We start from the raw sequence: 23,276 nt of genomic DNA on the forward strand, positions 1-23,276 counted from the left end.
ATTATAATAGGAAAGAAAGAAAATATACGATGTTGCGTTGGAGAGAGAGAAGAAACGTGGACGGATGTTACAAAGTCCAGCTGATCGTGGACGTTTAAATTTCCCATCACGGGTCCACGTAAACCATCTGACGGCTGACGCGCAGCGATTTGTTGAAGTATCGCGATATTCTGGCAATAAGCACGACGAAGGCACTAAACTTCGTGAAATCTCGCGATAAGTGCGACTATACGTGAACTGATACATCGCGATAATTTATTTGACGTTATTTTTCTTCTCATTTCTCTTTCAATATGACGATTGTAGTTATTATTTTGACGTGTATTAAAATCAGGTATTTATTTGTGTAGATTCTCTCACTCGCGTCATTTAAATATTGTTTAACATTACAGGAAATCCGGTTCGGCCTGGATCTTTGGGGTGATTAAAGAAAGTGAGGCCTAAGCCCCATTAGTGTACTTTTGGTGGTTTGGGGGTAAGTGCACCTCTTGCTCGGATTCCCCTACTCTGGTTCGGTGATTTTCATGGCCTCCACATGTTATTGTTGACATTTGTTTGTGGTTCACGTTGAGTTGCATTTTACGAACACCACTGACATCTTCCGGATCATTTTGCGTCTGACTCCGTCGGTCTTGCCTGTGGTGATTCCTTGGATGTCGCAGATGTGTGGTGCACGATGAGGTGCACCACGTACCGTCGGTGAATAACCATGCACCAATCTATCATGGCTGTACCACTTTTCCAGCAGCCTTTCAGCCAGTGAGTTTACACCTCGTTTCTTATTTAAACCCTATTACCTGTCACCTTTACAAGAGTCTCGGCACCGTCAGGTGTGACACGAATGACCTGTGTGCCCCCCTGTGATTGGATGCAGTGCCCCGGTTTGTAATGAGGGCAAAACGGGGTTCGGGGGAAAATCCCAGTCACCGGGAGGGAACAACAACTACAAGGCAACGGGGACGCAGTCCAAGCCAGGTTGGTATCCCGAGCACCTGTGCCCAAGTCTTTGGTTTGTAAAGTTAAAACTTGCGTACCAGTCTTTGGTTTGTAAAGTTAAAACTTGCGTACCAATATTTGGTTTGTAAAGTTAAAACTTGCGTACCAGTCTTTGGTTTGTAAAGTTAAAACTTGTGTACCAATATTTGGTTTGTAAAGTTAAAACTCGTGTACCAGTATTTGGTTTGTAAAGTTAAAACTTGCGTGCCAGTCTTTGGTTTGTAAAGTTAAAACTTGCGTGCCAGTCTTTGGCTTGTAAAGTTAAAACTTGCGTACCAGTCTTTGGTTTGTAAAGTTAAAACTTGCGTACCAGTCTTTGGTTTGTAAAGTTAAAACTTGCATACCAAGCTTTGGTTTGTAAAGTTAAAACTTGCGTACCAACCTTTGGTTTGTAAAGTTAAAACTTGCGTACCGGTCTTTGGTTTGTAAAGTTAAAACTCGTGTACCAGTATTTGGTTTGTAAAGTTAAAACTTGCATACCAGTATTTGGTTTGTAAAGTTAAAACTTGCATACCAGTATTTGGTTTGTAAAGTTAAAACTTGCATACCAGTCTTTGGTTTGTAAAGTTAAAACTCGTGTACCAGTATTTGGTTTGTAAAGTTAAAACTTGTGTACCAGTATTTGGTTTGTAAAGTTAAAACTTGCATACCAGTCTTTGGTTTGTAAAGTTAAAACTTGCGTACCAGTCTTTGATTTGTAAAGTTAAAACTTGCGTATCAGTCTTTGGTTTGTAAAGTTAAAACTCGTGTACCAGTATTTGGTTTGTAAAGTTAAAACTTGCGTACCAGTATTTGGTTTGCAAAGTTAAAACTTGCGTACCAGTCTTTGGTTTGTAAAGTTAAAACTTGCGTACCAGTATTTGGTTTGTAAAGTTAAAACTTGCATACCAGTCTTTGGTTTGTAAAGTTAAAACTCGTGTACCAGTATTTGGTTTGTAAAGTTAAAACTTGCATACCAGTATTTGGTTTGTAAAGTTAAAACTTGCATACCAGTCTTTGGTTTGTAAAGTTAAAACTTGCGTACCAGTCTTTGGTTTGTAAAGTTAAAACTTGCGTACCAGTCTTTGATTTGTAAAGTTAAAACTTGCGTACCAGTATTTGGTTTGTAAAGTTAAAACTTGTGTACCAGTCTTTGGTTTGTAAAGTTAAAACTTGCATACCAGTCTTTGGTTTGGAAAGTTAAAACTTGCATACCAGTCTTTGGTTTGGAAAGTTAAAACTTGCGTATCAGTCTTTGGTTTGTAAAGTTAAAACTTGCGTACCAGTATTTGGTTTGTAAAGTTAAAACTTGCATACCAGTCTTTGGTTTGTAAAGTTAAAACTTGTGTACCAGTATTTGGTTTGTAAAGTTAAAACTTACGTGCCAGTCTTTGGTTTGTAAAGTTAAAACTTGCATACCAGTCTTTGGTTTGTAAAGTTAAAACTTGCGTACCAGTCTTTGGTTTGTAAAGTTAAAACTTGCATACCAGTCTTTGGTTTGTAAAGTTAAAACGTGCGTACCAGTCTTTGGTTTGTAAAGTTAAAACTTGCGTACCAGTCTTTGGTTTGTAAAGTTAAAACTTGCGTACCAGTCTTTGGTTTGTAAAGTTAAAACTTGCGTACCAGTCTTTGGTTTGTAAAGTTAAAACTTGCGTACCAGTCTGGTTTGTAAAGTTAAAACTTGCGTACCAGTCTTTGGTTGTGAAGTTAAAACTTGCGTACCAGTCTTTGGTTTGTAAAGTTAAAACTTGGGTACCAGTCTTTGGTTTGTAAAGTTAAAACTTGCGTACCAGTCTTTGGTTTGTAAAGTTAAAACTTGCGTACCAGTCTTTGGTTTGTAAAGTTAAAACTTGGGTACCAGTCTTTGGTTTGTAAAGTTAAAACTTGGGTACCAGTCTTTGGTTTGTAAAGTTAAAACTTGCATACCAGTATTTGGTTTGTAAAGTTAAAACTTGCGTACCAGTCTTTGGTTTGTAAAGTTAAAACTTGTGTACCAGTCTTTAGTTTGTAAAGTTAAAACTTGCGTACCGGTCTTTGGTTTGTAAAGTTAAAACTTGCGTACCAGTCTTTGGTTTGTAAAGTTAAAACTTGCGTACCAGTATTTGGTTTGTAAAGTTAAAACTTGCGTGCCAGTCTTTGGTTTGTAAAGTTAAAACTTGCGTGCCAGTCTTTGGTTTGTAAAGTTAAAGCTTGTGTGCCAGTCTTTGGTTTGTAAAGTTAAAACTTGCGTACCAGTATTTGGTTTGTAAAGTTAAAACTTGCGTGCCAGTCTTTGGTTTGTAAAGTTAAAACTTGCTTACCAGTCTTTGGTTTGTAAAGTTAAAACTTGCGTACCAGTCTTTGGTTTGTAAAGTTAAAACTTGCGTACCAGTCTTTGGTTTGTAAAGTTAAAACTTGCGTACCAATCTTTGGTTTGTAAAGTTAAAACTTGCGTACCAATCTTTGGTTTGTAAAGTTAAAACTTGCGTACCAACCTTTGGTTCCCGAGCTCGCTTGGAAATTAATCTGGAATTGAAGGATCAAATCTTTCATTTATTCATGATTCATGCACACAGAGCGTCGGGGCTGCTGAAGCAGTTTATTGGGCAAGGTTACAATCCTGGGCGGGTCCAGGATTCCACATAGAATATGACGGAAGGAACTTGGAATTTGTTCAGGGTGCTGGAGATAGCTCTCTTACTCTTTGTGAAGGACACCGTGGCATCTCTAACGTACACCAACTAATGCTGGTAGACGCGACGACCAGTTTAATGTCCATCCGATGGCAGTTTATATGCCGGACAGGCGATAACACCAGGATGACCAGGTTTATAGCTGGGCCGAGATTTGAACCCAGGCTAGACGTCTTTGAGGTGTGTGTGCGCGTACCTCTAGGCCACCCCATTAGCCAATCAAATCTTGATCGATTCAAGATACGGGTATATGATTTTTTTGCACCATTTATTAAAAGTGTAACCTGTAGCCAATTTGCTTGCCATCAGGGAAGGTGTTTAACTGCTCAGTGGATGGATGTTATGAAGTAACGGAGAGTATGCAGTTTTTGGTGAAACACCTGCGGATCCACCACAAGCCGAACCACTATTACAAGTAAGGTGCTTGTCATTGCTGCAGAGTTGTGTTTGACCTTGATTTTTCAGAAATCCTGAATGTTTTTTTTTGTGTTTTTGGTCATTTTTGCATTCCTTTGTGAGAATGGCCATTTTCGTGAATGTCTGCACTCTCTGCAGGTGCGAGACATGTTTAGAGAGGTTCGGCACACATCTCAGCATGGTTCGCCACATGCGCCTCTGCCTCAGAGACAGCATGCTCAAGGCCGCTCTGCATCCACTCCGGCACTCTTTGGGCGAAAGTGGGCATTTGCCAATTACTCACTGGCCCAAGCATGGGCAAACTACCAGCTTGCCCAAAAAGCACGCACCTTATCCTTCCCCGAGACCCGTTGCTCCCCCTCGTGTACCAATCCCAATGATCTCTTTTCCCAGCAAATCTTCACCTTTGCAAAGCGGTGAAATGGAGCGGCTTGCTGCCGTTTCGGTCTTGCAAAGGACACCATTGCAACAGCCCTTAATCCAAAGACCTCACCACATGCCCTCGGCTTCTCCAGGTGTCCATCACCCTTTGCAAGAACAGCAGCTTTCAGTGATGAGTCCGTGTGACGAGACTCTTAAACCTAACATCACCTCGACAATTGTACAGCAATGTGTGGCACCTAATGATATCCCTGCGAGAGTGAGGGATGATGTTATTTGGAACAGTAGTTTGCCGGTCAAAAGGAGGACGACATCTACAGATGTCTCCCCCAAATCAGCTACAGTTATTCAAAGAGTTTCGGCCTCATTACTGACCTCGGATGTTCAACAGTCTTTGCATCAATCACTTTCCTCTCCAGGCCCTGTACCCCAATTGGTGCCCATGTGTGGTGCCGGTACCATGTCCCAGCAGCTACCGCCCTTGTCTTTCAACGGGAAATCTTGTGTGGACTCGTGTAGATCCCCTCATATTTTGACCTCGGCCGATGGCTTCTCCAAGTTCGCCTTGTCTACCAATCCCGGTGATGTTTCTAAAGGCAGGCCAGCTGTCGGACAGGCGAGTGACAGGGAGTTGGTGAGTCGATACACAAGTAGCGGTGTCATTGTTCCTCCAAGGCGTCCGTCACCTCCACCACTCGCTGCAGACCCTCACACGTACGGCTCTTTAAATTTGCTCGGCGCGAGCGGTTTTGGCACTTCACCCAATCACGGAGCACTCACAGTTGCTGGAGGAGCAGGACTCGGTGGCATTGTTGCTGCAGCACCTCATGCTGGAGTGCAGTTTCCTTTTGGTGGGACATACGCCCTACCACATTTCCAGCCTGTGTTTCGACCACACGCAAACCTCTTCAATTACCCACACTGCATGCCCTATTCTGGTGCCCATTGGCTTATCAATGCTGGTGAGAATTTTATTTTTTGTGTGATTATTGTAATTGTTGATATAATTATTTGATAATCGAGTCCGTGAGAAGTAAAGTGGACTATATATTGTTGCGGATTCTGGGGTCGGCGCTCCCCTTATCAAGGGGGGGGGGGGGTGGTTAATCCCCTTGTCTTTTAAGCTGGCCGTCCCCCAATCCTGGAAATGATGACACTCCTCCCGGTCGGTCTTGGGTAGGGTGATTGGTCAATTTGGGGTCCCAAATACCTAATTACCAACCCCGACCGCGAGCAGGGAAATAACTCACGCTCGAACCACGGATAAGATGGAAATTGCCGAGCGGTTAGCAATCCGCGGCCCGAGCCATTAACAAAGACTAACCCGATCCTGAGCGGTTTCCAAATCGTGCCACAGGTACTCAATTGGAAGAAAAGACGGAGGCGATCGGATTAGGGAAAAACCAAGAAAGAACAAGGTACATTTATTAACAAACCAAAGAGAAGAGGAAAGGGAAAGAATGTACAAGAAGAAGAAGAGCAAAAGGACACAGGGCAATCATAACAATACAGTCTTACTTACAACCCCGGACAAACAGACAGATTCACACGGGATGGCAGCTGGTAGGGGGGGGGAAGGTCCAGGCAGATGGGTCCAGGCAGGTAGGCTCCGGGTCCGCGGGCGAAGAACGGCAGGCAGCTTCGCGTGTCGTTGGCGCGCGACCGGAACTTACATATGCGAGGGGCTCGAATGCTGCGTACGTATAGCGTGCCGAACGCTCTCTCTCTCCCGATCAATCAAGGTCCGTATCAAACGTCAGTTCGTATCAAACGATGGTTCCCTGCGCAGTTCGTTGAAGCAAGCGTGCCTCCGTGCTGTCCTCTGGATAACGTTACAATCAGACGTCTCCGCGCAGTTCCTTCAATAGCAACGGTCCCCTGCGCAGTTCTTTCAATAGCAACGGTCCCCTGCGCAGTTCTTTCAACAGCAACGGTCCCCTGCACAGTTCTGTCAATAGCAACGGTCCCCTGCGCAGTTTTGAAAGCAGTCCTCAGCTTGCGCTTATATAACGCGCTTTGAAATCAATGCGCGCTTCATAGAGACACGCCCGCCAGTGAGCTCACCTCAGCCCTGGTTGGATAGCAAGGGCTCACCGGCTCCGCCCTTGACAGGGCCACGCCTCGTTCTTGGCGCTCCGCCCCCTTCTTCTCCAAGCTTGACCGCGTGCGTAATGGCGTTTGGAGCGAGGCAGCGAACGCTGCTGGGCGAGCAGATGCGTGTAACACAATTTGGAGAGAGACTGGCAAAATGGACGGAATGGGGCCTATCTTATTTAATTAATGCAACGCAGATTCAACTATTGGGAACACAGCCTTATCTGAAACACATACTAAGGAAATAACTGACAGTCCTATGGTGTCCTGCATATGGACTAACTATGGGTGCGACCTTTGACCTTTTAAATGATGGAATATTTACAAGAAGTGATTATTTATTTACAAAGTGAGGGGTTCTCAAAACCGCAACAATATCATAAGATGTACATTTCAATAAGGAGGGATCCAACATCCAGATTGTCATTTAAAATCGTATTCAACTCTTCACAACTGCCATAAAAAAAAACATGGTCCAAGGCTCGTAATGGAGCTCGCACACACTGATGATAACACTGATGACGCACACTGATAACAATGGCACACTGTTGACGCACACTGATAACAATGAGACACAATGATAACAATGGCACACACTGATGACGCACACTGACAACAATGGCACACACTGTTGACACACTCTGATAACAATGGCACACACTGATAACAATGGCACACACTGATTATGCACACTGATGATACACTGGTGCACAATGATGATAATACTGATGATGCACACTCATAACACTGATGATACACTGGCACACAATGATGATAACACTGATGACGCACACTCATAACACTGATGATACACTGGCGCACAATAATGATAACACTGATGATGCACACTCATACCACTGATGATAGACTGGCGCACACTGATGATGCACACTCATAACACTGATGATAGACTGGCGCACACTGATACCACTGATGACACACACTCATAACACTGATGACAGACTGGCGCACACTGATTATAACAGATGATACACTGGCACACAGACGGTAACAGTTGATACACTGGCGCACACTGATAACACTGATGATGCACACTGATAACACTGATGATGCACACTGATAACACTGATGATGCACACTGGTAACACTGATGATGCACACTGGTAACACTGATGATGCACACTGGTAACACTGATGATGCACACTGATAACACTGATGATGCACACTGATAACAGATAACACTGATGATGCACACCGATAACACTAATGATACACTGGCGCACACTAATGATACACTGGCGCACACTGATAACAGATGATACACTGGCGCACACTGATAACAGATGATACACTGGTGCACACTGATAACAGATGATACACTGGCACACACTGATAACAGATGATACACTGGCGCACACTGATAACAGATGATACACTGGCGCACACTGATACAGATGATACACTGGTGCACACTGATAACAGATGATACACTGGCGCACACTGATGATAACACTGATTATGCACACTGATAACACTGATGATGCACACTGATAATACTGGTGATACACACTGATAATACTGGTGATACACTGGCGCACACTGATGATAACAGGTGATACACTGGCACACTGATGATAACAGATACACTGGCACACACTGATAACAGATGATACACTGGTGCACACTGATACATGGCACACACTGATGATGCACACTGATAACACTGATTATCTGATAACACTCCTTTTGGCCCTTCAATGTGGGATTTCCGGGAGCTTGATTCTGTTTATATTATTTTTTTACTTGGGTGGTCGAAGGCTTAGAGCTGCAATCCAAATTGTGCACACCTGCAGACCAACACATGGCTTGACTTCAGAGAAACGGCCACTGAGCTGGGGAGTCATGACGTCACTTCCTGAGTCACTGTGGGTACCGCTGACGCCATATTTATTACCTCCTATTACTAAGGTGGACGGACGTCATGTTTTCATGTATGTCTGTCTGCGAGCATGATATCTCAAAATGCTATGGATGAATTCAAACAAAACATTGTGGACATGTTGGGTGCGTGCCAAGGATGAAATGATTACGTTTTGGTGAAGATTCCGATCCAGATGCGATAAGTTTTTAAGTGATTCTTCACCATTGAGAGATGGGGTCAAAGTACACATAACATGGTATCTCAAAACAGACGGACGTATTCGGAGTAAATTTGGTTCGGTGACGAGAACAAGCAGATTGTATTTTGGTTCAGGTCCAAATCCATATCCGACCTATTGGTGGGATACAAAACGTAAACCGTTCACCTGTTAGAGGTGTGCGCTCTACCGATCGCCGTTATAATGGGTGTTGGTTTTCTCCGCCTTCACGAGGCAATTGCAGATGAATTACTTCATCCCTATGGATGCCAAACATTGGGATTGGATTTGGCCTTGCTCTATTTTTTTAATGTTAGGTGTAAGCAAGGAAACAGCACACACTGTTTTTAGTCTTTAGTTTGACCCAACCCAGGTCTGAACCAAACTGAAGACCTCCCAGACTCTGAGCGGATGCTCCAACCATCGGATCACCGAGGCTGGTTTGACTATCGATAAGTCTTGTGCGTATCCAATTGAACAGAGGCTTGTGTGGGTGGGAGAGGGCTCTGATTTATTTAAACCTCACTGCCACCATTGATTGTAGGTAGTGAAACTATCCACTGCTTTGCTGCCACTACTTTCCCAGTGAGATCGTTTCCTGCATTAACTACTCCGAGAGAAACGCCCCTGCCATGCCACCGTCCCAACTCTCTTCTCCTTTCCTTGGGCCACCGTGGCCCCTGATTCTGTCTCTGTCCATTCTGCTGAAAAACAACTTTTGTGTGGATTGCTCCAAGTAAACGACTGTTCCAAAACTTCCTGAATATGGGATACTTTGTCTAATCTGTAATCTGTTGGCAATGAAAGTAACTACAATAATGTACATTTGGATCGGGCCTAAATGGATTGGTGTATCTGAGATGGTTTGATCCTAATCCAGCCCATTTCTGTTTCGTCGGTGTGAATACCTGCAACATGTTAAGGTGTTGCTCATAGTGTCCTTGTTCTGTAATTATCTCCAAGCGCAAACAGGACAGGTGAATAGCGGAACTCATGTCTGGCAGCAACCCGACCACCCACCCAGCTTTCCACACGGGCACTATCCCAGCATGCCACGGGAGGAGCTGCCACGACATCTGAAGCTCGCGGAAGGTGGTCCTCTGCACAGATACAGCGTTCCGTTGACCAATTTGAATGTTGTGTTTGTTTGAGTGGAATTGTACATTTTCCTAGCCTTTTGGACTGTTTTTCAAGGTTTAATTTCATTATTGAAGTTAGAATAAGAGCAGGTAAAATTTCACGTTGATTGCATCCATGGGCCTATTTGATTTGACTCGTTTGTCATGTTCCACAGGTTACACCAGAGGGGTGTTGAGCTACGGAGCACAACCAAAAGACTTTCTGTCACCACCCTTCCACCAACAAAATACCGATTATTCTACACAATGAGGCAGCGATAGTGTGAGCTTCTTATCAATTGCTACCTCTGCAAAGGCGGATTCTTGAACGCTGCCAGGCCGCGCAGAACTCCATTTTGTTGTAACAACAGTTGTGTGGTTGATTTTGCATCCGCTTTTCCGCTCAATATTTTCAACCGTTGTGCCATTTCACTCCCACAGAACGGAACATGCATGTCACATGGAAGGGCTTTTTAAAAAAATGGGAACCCTGTGGAATTGGGCCCACTGGAAACTGAGGGGACAAAAGTCCAACTGATGAGATGATGTGCGACTCCCTTGAATACCTTTTTACCTCCGCCACCAAGGTGGATGGAGGTTGTTTTCACCCCTGTCTGTCCGTTTTTCTGTCTGTTTGTGAACAAAATATCTCAAAAAGTTGTGGATGGATTCGGACGAAACTTGGTGGATCGGTTGGGTGTCTGAGAAGGACGATTCGATTCGATTTTGGTGAAGATCTGAATATGGATTCGGATATGAGAATTATTTAATTTTCTCAGTGATTCTTCACCTTTGGGAGATAGGGCCAAAAGCGATACATAGCAGGATATCTCAAAACGGTATGGTGGATTTGGACGAAACTTGGTGGAGAGGTTGGGTGTCTGACAGGGACTATTCAATTCGATTTTGGTGAAGATCTGAATATGGATTCGGGTATGGAAATTATTTAATTTTGTAAAGTGATTCTTCACCATTGGGAGATGCGGCTAAAAACGATACATAGCAGGATATCTCAAAGTTACAGATGGATTTGGACGAAACTTGTTGGACAGGTCGTGTGTCTGACAAGGAAGAATCGATTCAATGTTGGTGAAGATCCGGATCCAGCTAGTAGAATTTTAAAAATTATTCTTCACCATTGAGTGATATGGCCAACCAGGCGGAGGTTTGCTCTCTACTTAGTGCCGTCCTAGTTGTTGTTATGATGATGGACTAATGCTTGAAATGTCACCACACATGGTAAAGCAAACTAACTTGGTAAAATCCATCTTGTCTGCCAATACAGACAGACAGCAGCCTTCACATAGACTAGTGTTCCGTTTTGTCTTGCAATTTGGATAGTATGTGCGACCCGTGAATCATAGGCCGGGGAATGGTGGTGGCAGCATCTCATCACGTGAACGAGTGGTGCTGATGATTAGTTTTTTACTTGCCGGAAAAGATTCCGGCAAGTACGTTGATCTGTTCGTTTGTCTGTCTGTCTGTCTTTGCAGCACTACGTCTACACTGTTGCACACGTATTTGTCTTGCCCTGGAAGAGACTGTGCCCAATTGATGACGCCATCAGTCACGTGGTTCGGCCGCCATCTTGGAAAAACCGAAAAACTTTGCACCTCTATATCTCCGAAAGTGCTGAATAGAAAAAATTGAGACATGGCTCATTGTAAAGAACTCCATGGGGAATAAAATATGTTAATGATGATGTCATCGGTCACATGGTTCGGCCGCCATCTTGGAAAAACCTAAAAACTTAGCACCTCCATATCTCCGAAAGTGCTGAATAGAAAAAATTGAGACGCTCATTGTAAAGAACTCTCCATGGGGAATAAAATGCTAATGATGACGTCATCGGTCACGTGGTTTGGCCGCCATATTTGTCCTAAATGACCGATAAAAAAAGTACATTCCAGCAAGTCCTCGGTCTCTGACCGATTTTTCATTACTTGCCAGAAAAGATTCCGGCAAGTATGTTGATCTGTTCGTTTGTCTGTTTGTCTGTCTGTTTGTCTGTGTCTGTCTGTCTGTTTGCAGCACTACGTCTACACCATTGCACGTAGAATCGCCAAACGTTGCACACTTATTTATCTTGCCCTGGAATGGACTGTGCCCAATTGATGACGCCATCAGTCACGTGGTTTGGCCGCCATCTTGGAAAAACCGAAAAACTTAGCACCTCCATATCTCCGAAAGTGCTGAATAGAAAAAATGTAGACATGGCTCATTGTAAAGAACTCCATGGGGAATAAAATGTTAATGATGACGTCATCGGTCACGTGGTTCGGCCGCCATCTTGGAAAAACCGAAAAAATTTGCACCTCCATATCTCCGAAAGTGCTGAATAGAAAAAATTGAGACGTGGCTCATTGTAAAGAACTCTCCATGGGGAATAAAATATGTTAATGATGACGTCATCGGTCACGTGGTTTGGCCGCCATATTTGTCCGCCATATTTGTCCTAAATGGCCGATAAAAAGGTAAATTCCGGCAAGTCCTCGGTCTCTGACCGATTTTTCATTTTTTTTTTGTTTGTTTTCAACTGTGCTCAATTTTTACACTTAAATGAACTTTTGCTCTTACCTGTAAAATAAGTCTGCTTGGCAGGATTGGATTTTTTAAAATCGGTAAATGGTGATTGTGGATCACTCAGATCGATGAAGTTTGTTCAGGTGTTTCCAAGCGAAATTTGTGGAACTGCCAAAGCCATTTCTTGGCAAGGGTTGCACGGCATGCCGAAGGCTCCGCAGTTTTTTTGGTTTTTTTACCTTTATTGCATATATTCGTTAGGTTTTTTTCTGATCAGTTTTTATTTACCTTTACCTTTCTCAATTTGACTCGTTTTTCCACAAGGAGTTCAGAGATCATGATCTGTCCCACAGTCTACACCTGGCATCTCCATGTTCTATTGATTAGAATGTAGTCAATGTGATTTATATGTCGCCCATTAGGTGAAGTCCATGTGTGCAGTCTATGCTTGGGTTGTACGAACCACGTGTTTGTAATTACGAGCTTATTCTCCAGACCGAACTTCAGCATTCGCTCCCCTAGCTCATTTTGGATACCAAATCCGTGCTTTCCTGAAATACCTGGTGCTCCTGCTTCTCCAACATTTGCATTCTAGGCTCCCATAATAATTAAAACATCTCCTTTTGGCACGTATTCGACCAGTTCCTGCAACTTCCCATACAACTTCTTCCACATTTAAAAAAATCTGCTGCAGAAGTGTGAGCGATACCTGAATCAGGTGTTCACTTGATGTCCTTTCAACCTCTGATGTTGATCGATCATTGGCTGGGTCGTATCTCTGTAGTTCTGGTGGCCTTAGAGACTGCATTTCCTTGCGGGTTTGATCCAGTCCCATCAAATGTGCCAGAAACAGTTTGCTCTTCCCCAGTATCCATGTGGGTGCTTTCACACCTGGAGGAGGTGAGCTTCTTCGTCCAGCCTGCAGCTTTGTCTCTTATCATGATTGTTTTGACCATGCTTGAACGGTACTTACTTTCTATATTTTGGCCTGTAGAGTTTGTGTTTAACGACACAGTTTAAATGTTTTGATTATCGTTTGACATTATGAAACGATGTATACTCGTTAAATAAGTGTCTGGCCCTCCAGTGATGACCCTCGCCCCCTCCCATCGTTTTACCTGTCAAATTTACTGAAAAAGGGGTTTAAAAAATCGAATTCTGCCGAGCGGAGGAATAACATGCCGACTTGTCTGTCATGTGACACTTTTTCTTTGCTCGGTGTTTAATGTGACGTTTTATTTTGCCAAGTCCCACTTTAATTTTTATCTAGAAACTCGCTGTTGCTCCAAAAGTTTGAATTTGATGTCCAGGATCATTTAGGGTATATTTTGGGGCAAGAGGGGGAACCTGAAATGTTAAACATTTAGAAACTGCACTTGAATGTATTGTATCCATTTATATATATATATAGATTTCTTTGTTTCAAGGCCTTGCCTTCAGATGAGTCCCTCGCAACAAAAGTACCAAACCCAAGTCGATAAGCGGGAAGCAGGCCGGCGGTGTCGTGACGTTCCGCCCAAATGGAATCCTGGTTTAGCATCATCAAGCGAAACCGACAGGCCTGCGTCGTGTTTCATTAATAATTTATTCCATGGATGGTGAAAACATTACCAATTTCCACATGATTGGATTCATCTTTTATTTTTGTTGTTTTTGTCACATTTATTTGATGCAATAATCAAAAGCTTGGCTACAGCAGAGCAGCTCGAGCACCTAAGGCCTAGCCGACATCGTAAACTTGTGGATTATGTTGATCTTACCCTTGAAGTTCCATACACAGATCGAGGCTCATGGAAACTTATCATCACATGACACGTGTAAATTATTCTATTGCATTGTATTGATCTGTGGTACTCATCCCCAATATTGAGCTTGTACTTTTGCAGGCAGGTGGAGGAGAGCCTGCGGTTACTTTGGACAAGGTGTGTCGGTACATAAGGTCATGTACAAACCTGGATTTTGTACTCCGCTTCACTTCACTTTACGTTCTGCATGCTTTGTGTTGATCTTATTGGACGAGGAGTACAAGATGATGTGAATAAATTATTTAAGCTACACACGACTTGCACGATGTGATGAGAAACAGACAAAACGACGATCTGACGTCAACCTGAGAGAAAAACATCTCGTTGCCCATGATATCCGATCTTTCTCAGTTATCATATTAACACCACCATATCCACAAGTCACCTTTTTGTTAGTACCTCAAGCTTACATCTTTGGTATTAATGAAGGGGTTTTAAACTTTGTCCGTCCTTCCTTTGTGGCAGAGAACAACCAAAATGTTCCGAGGCAAAGGTCGGTTTTACTATCAAACTAGTTTATGCACAAAGTTTGTAATAGACAGGCCTTGACAATTAAAGATCAAAGATGAATTTGTTAATCTCTTTCAGATAATTTGGCTTCAGGTACTCCTGCATTTCACCTTTCGTGACCCAAACATAACTGCCATTCTTCGTTGCACGAACATCGCCCCCTTGTAAGAACGCTTTGAAGAAGAAGATTTTTCCTCCGACACTGTTCTCTGTACGGACATTCGATGGAAATTTGTACTTGTAAAATCCAGCAGGAGCGTTGCCAAGAAACTTTGCATTCAAATCGTCACCTGCGAAAAACAACGAATAAGGAGGGGAGACGGGAATTCGTTACTTCAGAACAGGTGATAATGCAAAAAGCAGTTGTGAGGTTGGCCGAGCCGGTTTATTTTACTCGAGCATAGGTGGAGCTCCAGACAACTATAGGGACAATTCAACCTGCAGCAGTGATGAGGGCCCGCTCGGCAGTTTGTCGCAGACTCTCGCCTGGCATCCATTCGGCCTGCGGTAAGCACCAGGTGACAGGGGCGTCTGCAGCCACTTGTTGGCGAAACAACAATACGAGCTTGTCTGTGAGGCGGCGTTGGTGTGTCGAACGGTCACCCAGCTCATCTGCTTCTGAATACCAATTTTAAAAAAACATGTAGAAGTCAGACATGACGTTGTATATTAAAATAAATACAATGTTTCTGCATGTGTGAAAAGCACAATTAAATCAAAACGAGCGTTACGCCTAGGTCCCCCGTCGGTGAAGTGATGCGAGTTGACAACACGGAAGACGCGAGGCGGCCATCTTGGATTTTGACGTGGGTTGCACCCACACACCAAATTAGAATTCGGTCCTTCGCTTACGCACGCACGCACGTGAAAACCATAGTCCCCCTTTCGCTCCGCGGTGCGACGTGGGACAATAACTTGAAGATTCCCAGAAAATTACGCCAAACTGCATTCCTTTGTAAATAGGAAGTGATCAGACGGGTGGCCGGAAGGGATCAGACGGGTGGCCGGAAGGGATCAGACGGGTGGCCGGAAGGGATCAGACGGGTGGCCGGAAGGGATCACAGGGGTGGCCGGAAGGGAATCAGGCGGGTGGCCGGAAGGGATCAGACGGGTGGGCGGAAGGGATCAGACGGGTGGGCGGAAGGGATCAGACGGGTGGGCGGAAGGGATCACAGGGGTGGGCGGAAGGGATCACAGGGGTGGGCGGAAGGGATCAGACGGGTGGGCGGAAGGGATCAGACGGGTGGGCGGAAGGGATCAGACGGGTGGCCGGAAGGGATCAGACGGGTGGCCGGAAGGGATCAGACGGGTGGCCGGAAGGATCAGACGGGTGGCCGGAAGGGATCAGACGGGTGGGCGGAAGGGATCACAGGGGTGGGCGGAAGGGATCACAGGGGTGGGCGCGGAAGGGATCAGATGGGTGGGCGGGATTACAACTGTTGAGCAGCCTGATTGGGATTGGGCCGCTAGACACATTTGCCAGAGTGCCAATCAGACCGAGTGCCAATCAGCATGGTTAATGGTGGAATATTATTAGGACGTTGGCGACAGCAACAACCAACACAGATGTATTTCTACAAGTAATAAAAACTTTTTCTAATGCAAAGGGATGCAGGGATGTTATTTCAAAAAGTATGCAAACAAGGAAGGGATGATTACAAGAAATGATCATGTGAAACCATTACTACATCCTTCTTTGAATAATGGTTGTCCCTAAAAGTGTGTTTGTGTGTGTAGTTGCTGTTATTGATGGCTACCTCCACATGTGGGTAGGCTTCAAGAGTTAGACCAGAGATCTACCACATCTCAAAGTCAGTGTGTGTTGTAATGGTTGTTGTTGTTGTTGTAGTTTTATAGCCCTGGACAGTTCTCTCGAAGAACCCTGCGGCACAGAGATAGCCGATCAATCTCGCAGGAGTGACCTATATATCTCACCACATCCAGGATGGTGTGCCCCTACCTCCATCCAGGATGGATCTCCCCACAGTCAGGGCCACGACAGAGTTAGAAAGAGAGACAGACAAGAGGGAAAGGGCCGGTCCATAGGGACCGATCAGCACTCTGACTGTGACCATGCTGCCCTGTGGAATCCGAGCAGCAGGGAAGAATGGGGAAGATTTGGCCCCCAACTTGCGTTGGGTGGTACAACCACCACAAAGAGGCATCCCCAATAGTTGTTGTAATGGTTGTGTGTGTGTGTGTGTTTGCATATGTGATGGCTTCTAGGTGCACAGCAGCTTTGGTGAAGCAGAAGGCCACGCACATGACCTCCTCCAGCAGTGTTTCATGCGTTGAAGTGGGCCCGAGGTGTAATCAAATGCGCAGATGCGGCGGCTTCTGGATGCACAGCAGCTTTGAGGCAGAAGGCCGCACACGTAGAGCCTGAAGTCGTGTGGATTGTCTGGGACATGGCCTGGCCCTGCGGCTTGCTGGGTTTCTCAGACCTCGTGATGCTGAGAGCGAAAACAGGAGATTTGGCGACTCCCTTTATGCCATGTTCTGCGTGCAGGTAACCGTGCTCCGTGAGATACAGTAACACGTTGAATAACACAGCTTTGTGGGACGCTTTGTGGGGGTACGGGGAAGCACCCGTGGCTTGATGGGGTTTGCAGACATGCGCACGTGGACATGCGCACGCACACAACAATTTACACGTACACATGCATAATTGCGATTTATACACGTTATACATGACATGTACTGTACATTATATACACACATGTTATACAATTACAATACACACATTGACCTTCAGAGGAGGTTACTTTGAGACCTGGTAGATTTCTGGTCTATATTAAAGCCTAGCCACCGATCACACACACACACACACACACACACACACACACACACACACACACACACACACACACACACACACACACACACACACACACCCGCTTCCATGGTCAGGCGGACCTCGTGGTCAGACAAGGCGCTTTGCTGTAGCTCCAGCTGTTGTACGAAACGCCAGTACTGTTCCTCAATGTCAGAGCGCTCTTGGGTCACCACAGGAAACCGTTCCACACAAGTGGCCGCGAACAACCGCCATGGCGCCGCCGGACGCTCCACGTCGGTCATGGCCTCGACCTTTGTCGCGAACGGACGGCCTGCAATTGGACAGAGGCAGAGAGGTTTCGCCGTTTTCCGAATTCCATTTGATCGAATGACAGAAGCCAGAGACCGCATGGGGGCAGCCATATTGGAATATACCATAATACACCGGGACGGGATTACACTGTTCTTCTTCTTCTTTTCTGAAAATGGCGTTTTCATAGCCGCAAGACTCTATATACGCCACGCACTTCAACGCTTAGGCATAAACACAAGTTCCTGCAGTTTTATATCATTTGATCCGTTCTGTAATTTTAAAACCGTTTTTCAGACTCTTCGGTGCTCATGGTTCAACTCCACCTTCCCCTCCACATAACTCGGTAACGCAGTAGGTTATCAACTTATCATGGATACACAATTGGCATCAGTCGAACCAACACAAAACACGTGTGATATATCGCTTTTGTCAGTCAAAAGGTGTTGCCCTCAATCATAAATTTACGATGGACTTCTGGGCGGTGTATAACATTTCGTCATGCTAGTTGTTCTGATATATTTTATACAAAGTATTATTTTTACGTGTAAATAAGTGGTGTATGTTATATTATGACTGAATGGCTATTAAAATGTTAATAATTTCTAACACGTTACTATGTAGTTTAGCATCGTAATTGACTTTTGGGCGGTCAATGTTGAACACGTCATGACGTCATTCTCGTCCGTGTCTCTCCTGCGATGTTGGTGTGAATGATAAGGTTTTTTGTACGATTTGTTACCTGTGGTGTATTATACGCCACGGTGGTTAAAGTGTGCCGTGCGTGGTTTTATAAACGTTTCAGTGAGACGGTACAGCATGTTTGTTTTGAGAAACAGATTGACATCTTGGAGTTGGACCAGGCACATCCTCAGCACGAGTGTGGGCAAGTCCTCGACCTGTGAGGGGTACGTTGGGTCTAAACTCCTCACGTTAGGTCTAAACTCCTCACGTTGGGTCTAAACTCCTCACGTTGGGTCTAAACTCCTCACGTTGGGTCTAAACTCCTCACGTTGGGTCTAAACTCCTCACGTTGGGTCTAAACTCCTCACGTTGGTTCTAAAATCCTCACGTTGGGTTTAAAATCCTCACGTTTGGTTTAAACTCCTCACGTTTGGTCTAAAATCCTCACGTTTGGTCTAAACTCCTCACGTTGGGTTTAAAATCCTCACGTTGGGTTTAAAATCCTCACGTTTGATCTAAAATCCTCGCGTTTGGTCTAAAAATAAAATCCTCACGTTGTGTCTAAACTCCTCACGTTGGATGTAAATCCTGACGTTGGATCTAAACTCCTCACGTTGGGTCTAAACTCTTCACGTTGGGTCTAAACTCCTCACGTTGGGTCTAAAATCCTCACGTTGGGTTTAAAATCCTCATATTTGGTCTAAACTCCTCACGTTGTGTCTAAACTCCTCACGTTGGGTTGAAACTCCTCACGTTTGGTCTAAAATCCTCGCGTTTGGTCTAAACTCCTCACGTTGGGTTTAAAATCCTCACGTTTGATCTAAAATCCTCATGTTTGGTCTAAAAATAAAATCCTCACGTTGTGTCTAAACTCCTCACGTTGGATGTAAATCCTGACGTTGGATCTAAACTCCTCACGTTGGGTCTAAAATCCTCACGTTGGGTTTAAAATCCCCACGTTTGGTCTAAAATCCTCACGTTTGGTCAAAACTCCTCACGTTGGGTTTAAAATCCTCACGTTTGATCTAAAATCCTCGCGTTTGGTCAAAATAAAATCCTCATGTTGTGTCTAAACTCCTCACGTTGGATGTAAATCCTGACGTTAGATCTAAACTCCTCACGTTGGGTCTAAAATCCTCACGTTGGGTTTAAAATCCCCACGTTTGGTCTAAAATCCTCACGTTTGGTCTAAACTCCTCATGTTGGGTTTAAAATCCTCACGTTTGGTCTAAAATCCTCACGTTTGGTCTAAACTCCTCATGTTGGGTTTAAAATCCCCACGTTTGGTCTAAAATCCTCACGTTTGGTCTAAACTCCTCATGTTGGGTTTAAAATCCTCACGTTGGATCTAAACTCCTCACGTTGGGTCTAAAATCCTCACGTTGGGTTTAAAATCCCCACGTTTGGTCTAAAATCCTCACGTTTGGTCTAAACTCCTCATGTTGGGTTTAAAATCCTCACGTTTGATCTAAAATCCTCGCGTTTGGTCTAAAAATAAAATCCTCACGTTGTGTCTAAACTCCTCACGTTGAATGTAAATCCTGACGTTGGATCTAAACTCCTCACGTTGGGTCTAAACTCCTCACGTTGGGTCTAAACTCCTCACGTGCCTGAAATTATTTGTTCGTTTGAAGGTGACTCATTCCATTTCACTTTAAATTCCCATCTTTATTAGGATACACTGCAGGTTATCCCTTTTGCTTTTATAATCAAGTATTATTTGAAACGATAGCAAAATAGACTCAATATTGTATTTTTGGGTGAATGTTACTCTCTTCAATTTGAACTGAACTCTAGGGGATGATTTTCCCTCCCAACCCCCCCCCCCCCCCCCAAATTTGGTTATTTATATGTAAAAATGACCTCTCGCCCATAAATACCTCTCACATGAGGTGCGTAACTGCATGTTATGTTGTTCGGTCATGTTATGCATGTTATGTTATGCTTGTCACTGCATGTTATGTTGTTGTGGAGTTAACTTTAACCCTGAACATGACATAGACCATGGTAAAAATGCCCTTCTTGGATCTGTGTGACTGTCCCCTCCCTCCCCATTAATCCACCCCCCTCCCTCGCCACCCCCCCCCCCTCCCTCGCCACCCCCCCCTCGCTCCCCATCCCCCCCCCCCCCCTCCTCCTCCCCAGGAGAATTTCCTCCTATGACATTCCCAGGTCCGGTATGCTTCCACATGTGGAGATAGCAGCTGACAACAGCAACTTGCATGAGCACACACACATACACACGTATTCACAAGGGATGCGAGAGGATGTTACGGAACAATAGACCACTTACGACTAAGCAGAGCCATACTCGAAAATTGCAGTAAGAGAAGAAACAAAATGTCCACAGCATGAATGAATGAATGAATGATCGTTTTTAAGGCCATTTTCCCCGCTAGGTTTTTGACAGTGTCCCACATTCACGGATGATAAAGTGCATGCAAATGTACCAGATAAATCCCCAAATAATCAAGCTGATTGAGAAAGCCATCGATCTATGGAATCTGTGGAATACCACACTAATCCTGCAGCACTCAGAAGGAAAGATTGAAATACCAAGAGTAAAGGTGTGACCCATGATCTTCCAAGGAGACAGCCTTTCCCACTTCCTCTCTTGCCTTGCTCTGGATCCACTAAGTGATTAAATTAATGAGCAAGGACGCGGATACACCCTAACGACCAATAAAATAACATCAACAAACAAGAAAGGTGACGTATCTACTGAACATGACACATTTTCAAGAAAAATCATCAGGTTGTAATAAAAAATCACCATCTTTAAGTGAGTCTTGAAAAGATGAGAAGTCTAACATAGACCGACAAATCCAGCACTCAAATGCTGCAACCAGTTTTGGGATTATTTGTCTGTTGCCAATGGTTACCAATATGCTGTTTTTTCCCGTACCCCTTGGCTTTGGTACAAACTAAGGGGCTTACTGTTTGAAAAATATTCTGTGGGATATTCAACGTTCCTAGGTTAGTATTAGCAGGTAGGTTAGTCTTCCCTAAAGGATTGCTTTCCCATAATAACCTTGTGTTGACAATGTCTCATCAATGTGTGAGCTTGTACTGCTGTGTTGGCAGGCCTGTCGCCTTCCGACGGCTGTTCAGGAGCTCATCACTGCACGATGCTGCCGAAGTGACGGGCAACAAAAGCCAAAGCGACGATGTGGAAGTGATACGCTCCGACAGCAGGTTTGTGGTGCTTTGTGTTGCACTGAAGCTGTTTATAAAGTTTACATCATTTAAAAAAATTAAACTCAACTTAGTTTTTTCATTTGACTTTAACTGATAGAACAAACACTGTCTTTGTCTTTCTTTTTTACATTTTGTTCTTTCTTTAAGCCCACTTAACAATGACATACAATCGTTTCAGGCTTATGGAATAAAGGGGTATTTAGCCTTAACACCATTTGTGTTTGTGTAGTTTTTTTCTAGGATGTTTTGACGTGTATAGAGTGTATGGGGATAAGGACAAGTTGTCCATCGTTGCATTGCCAGGGTGACAACACTGTCCAAAATAGTGGACAGAAAGGACGGCATTGTGTTTTCATGTTCCCTCATTTCTGGAACCAAGTGAGGCCAGGTAAATGTGGTCGACATTGGATCAGAAAGAACACCGTGGGCCAGAACAGGCCGTGTGTTGTCACTTCGAAGCTGGTGAAGAAGGTTGGGGGTTGCTTGTGAGGTTCATGCATGCACACAGCCTTGATCGGTGGCCTGCTGCTGCCATCGCCCGCATCCTGGCCACTCGGCTGGCAGGACATGGCTTGATGTCCACCTTTTGGGAAAAGGAGGGACTAGCGGGGTCATGGGCAATCACCAAGTGGATTAAGCACTCAAATCAAAACTGTTGATAAGGAACGGATGGCTTGGCAAGCAAGCTGCTTGGTAACTAAATACAACACTGGACATCTCGACAGCATACATTATACATACAAAATGCCAACAAAACGACAGTTTTATTTAAATTAAAGACGTCAAATATTAAACTATTTTTCTTGTGACGAAAACGTACCTTGTTCAATTTTCATCGCGTTTATAAAATGTCTATAATTTCAGAGTTTATGTCGTGTGTACGAAAGTGTACATGTACATTTTAAAGTACGTGTGCACATGTTTTAAGTTTGTACATAACTTATAAAAGAGGAAGGGAAAAAAAATCTCTTGGTAATTTCCCAAGCTCCCAACGAATTAATTAGGTATAAGCAGGTATTTCGCTCTACCAAGCCAATTTCCGGTGCCGCTGATGTTTATTTACTTCACATAATATGTGAATTACGTGTCCATAAGTTTGTTTATAAGCCTTGAAGAAGCCAGTCAAACTTCCATCTGAATTATGAGAACGTACCTTAATTGGGCGGTGCATATTAGAACGTACCTCTGCTGCGATCACTGCAAAGAAAGCACGCATGCATGAACTCGTTTCCTCTGCATGAGTTGTAATCAAAATGTACCTTTGATTCCTCAAAACGGTACCTTCATTTAATGATAGAAGATGCGTTGTTTAGTCTTTAAACACAGGCCTGTGCGGCCTGTTCCAAGGCAAGGTTGGGTGAATTAAGGCCCCTGCGAGGGAGAGCAGGGTGACCAAAGATGTCCTGATGACGAGCACCCGTTAATTATCTTCAAAAAGGGGTGTTAAAATTTACCCAAATACCCAGTTTTCTTCCATGCACTCACTTGGAGTTCCCTTGGTATTCATACAAAGTTTCAGGCCGCTAGATTGCATGGTGTTGGAGTTATGGGGGAGACACTGACTGACACACACACACACACACACATACACACACTGACATTTATTATTATAGATTCAATGATAACGTATTGTCTCGTGCTCAGGGATTCCGTCTGTCTCGTTCAGTGTGCCTAATAAACTCTTTATTTCTAAAGAGAGAGAGAGATTGTGATT

General features: G+C 44.2%; 3 protein-coding genes across 8 annotated transcripts in view; 2 read left to right on the forward strand and 1 right to left on the reverse strand.

The window, feature by feature from the left end:
* Nucleotides 1-215: 215 nt before the first annotated feature.
* Nucleotides 216-14,337, forward strand: LOC137434570 (uncharacterized). Of its 4 annotated transcripts, XM_078785670.1 has the most exons (7): nucleotides 365-475; nucleotides 663-759; nucleotides 875-975; nucleotides 3,957-4,062; nucleotides 4,203-5,407; nucleotides 9,603-9,731; nucleotides 9,934-14,337. In XM_078785670.1, exons 2-7 carry the CDS (start codon nucleotides 710-712, stop codon nucleotides 10,026-10,028), a joined length of 1,686 nt encoding a protein of 561 aa, XP_078641796.1. In that variant the 5' UTR covers nucleotides 365-475; nucleotides 663-709; the 3' UTR covers nucleotides 10,029-14,337. The 4 variants fall into 4 exon arrangements, with proteins under 4 accessions (XP_067983827.2, XP_078641796.1, XP_078641797.1 ...); XM_068127726.2 differs by having other exon boundaries at nucleotides 216-759; XM_078785671.1 differs by lacking the exon at nucleotides 9,603-9,731.
* MRPL46 (mitochondrial ribosomal protein L46) lies at nucleotides 13,906-17,970 on the reverse strand. The gene is made up of 3 exons (XM_078785186.1): nucleotides 17,490-17,970; nucleotides 15,034-15,213; nucleotides 13,906-14,885 (listed from the first exon to the last, which is right to left on the reverse strand). The coding sequence occupies exons 1-3, from the start codon at nucleotides 17,866-17,868 to the stop codon at nucleotides 14,638-14,640; spliced, it is 807 nt and encodes a 268-aa protein (XP_078641312.1). The 5' UTR covers nucleotides 17,869-17,970; the 3' UTR covers nucleotides 13,906-14,637.
* Nucleotides 17,971-18,319: 349 nt separating this feature from the next.
* The window catches only part of MRPS11 (mitochondrial ribosomal protein S11), a 23,273-nt gene continuing 18,316 nt past the window's right edge, over nucleotides 18,320-23,276 (forward strand). For 2 of the 3 annotated variants that reach the window (XM_068127731.2, XM_068127732.2), the window contains exons 1-2: nucleotides 18,320-18,588; nucleotides 21,449-21,559. In XM_068127731.2, the coding sequence (XP_067983832.2) occupies nucleotides 18,500-18,588; nucleotides 21,449-21,559 (200 nt within the window). In that variant the 5' untranslated portion in view covers nucleotides 18,320-18,499. The remainder of the gene's footprint in view (nucleotides 18,589-21,448; nucleotides 21,560-23,276) is intronic. The other variant, XM_068127733.2, reaches the window with a different exon arrangement.

The sequence above is a fragment of the Myxine glutinosa genome, chromosome 10 (genome assembly GCF_964187855.1).
Source record: "Myxine glutinosa chromosome 10, kmMyxGlut1.1, whole genome shotgun sequence".
NCBI classification, from domain to species: Eukaryota; Metazoa; Chordata; class Myxini; order Myxiniformes; family Myxinidae; genus Myxine; species Myxine glutinosa.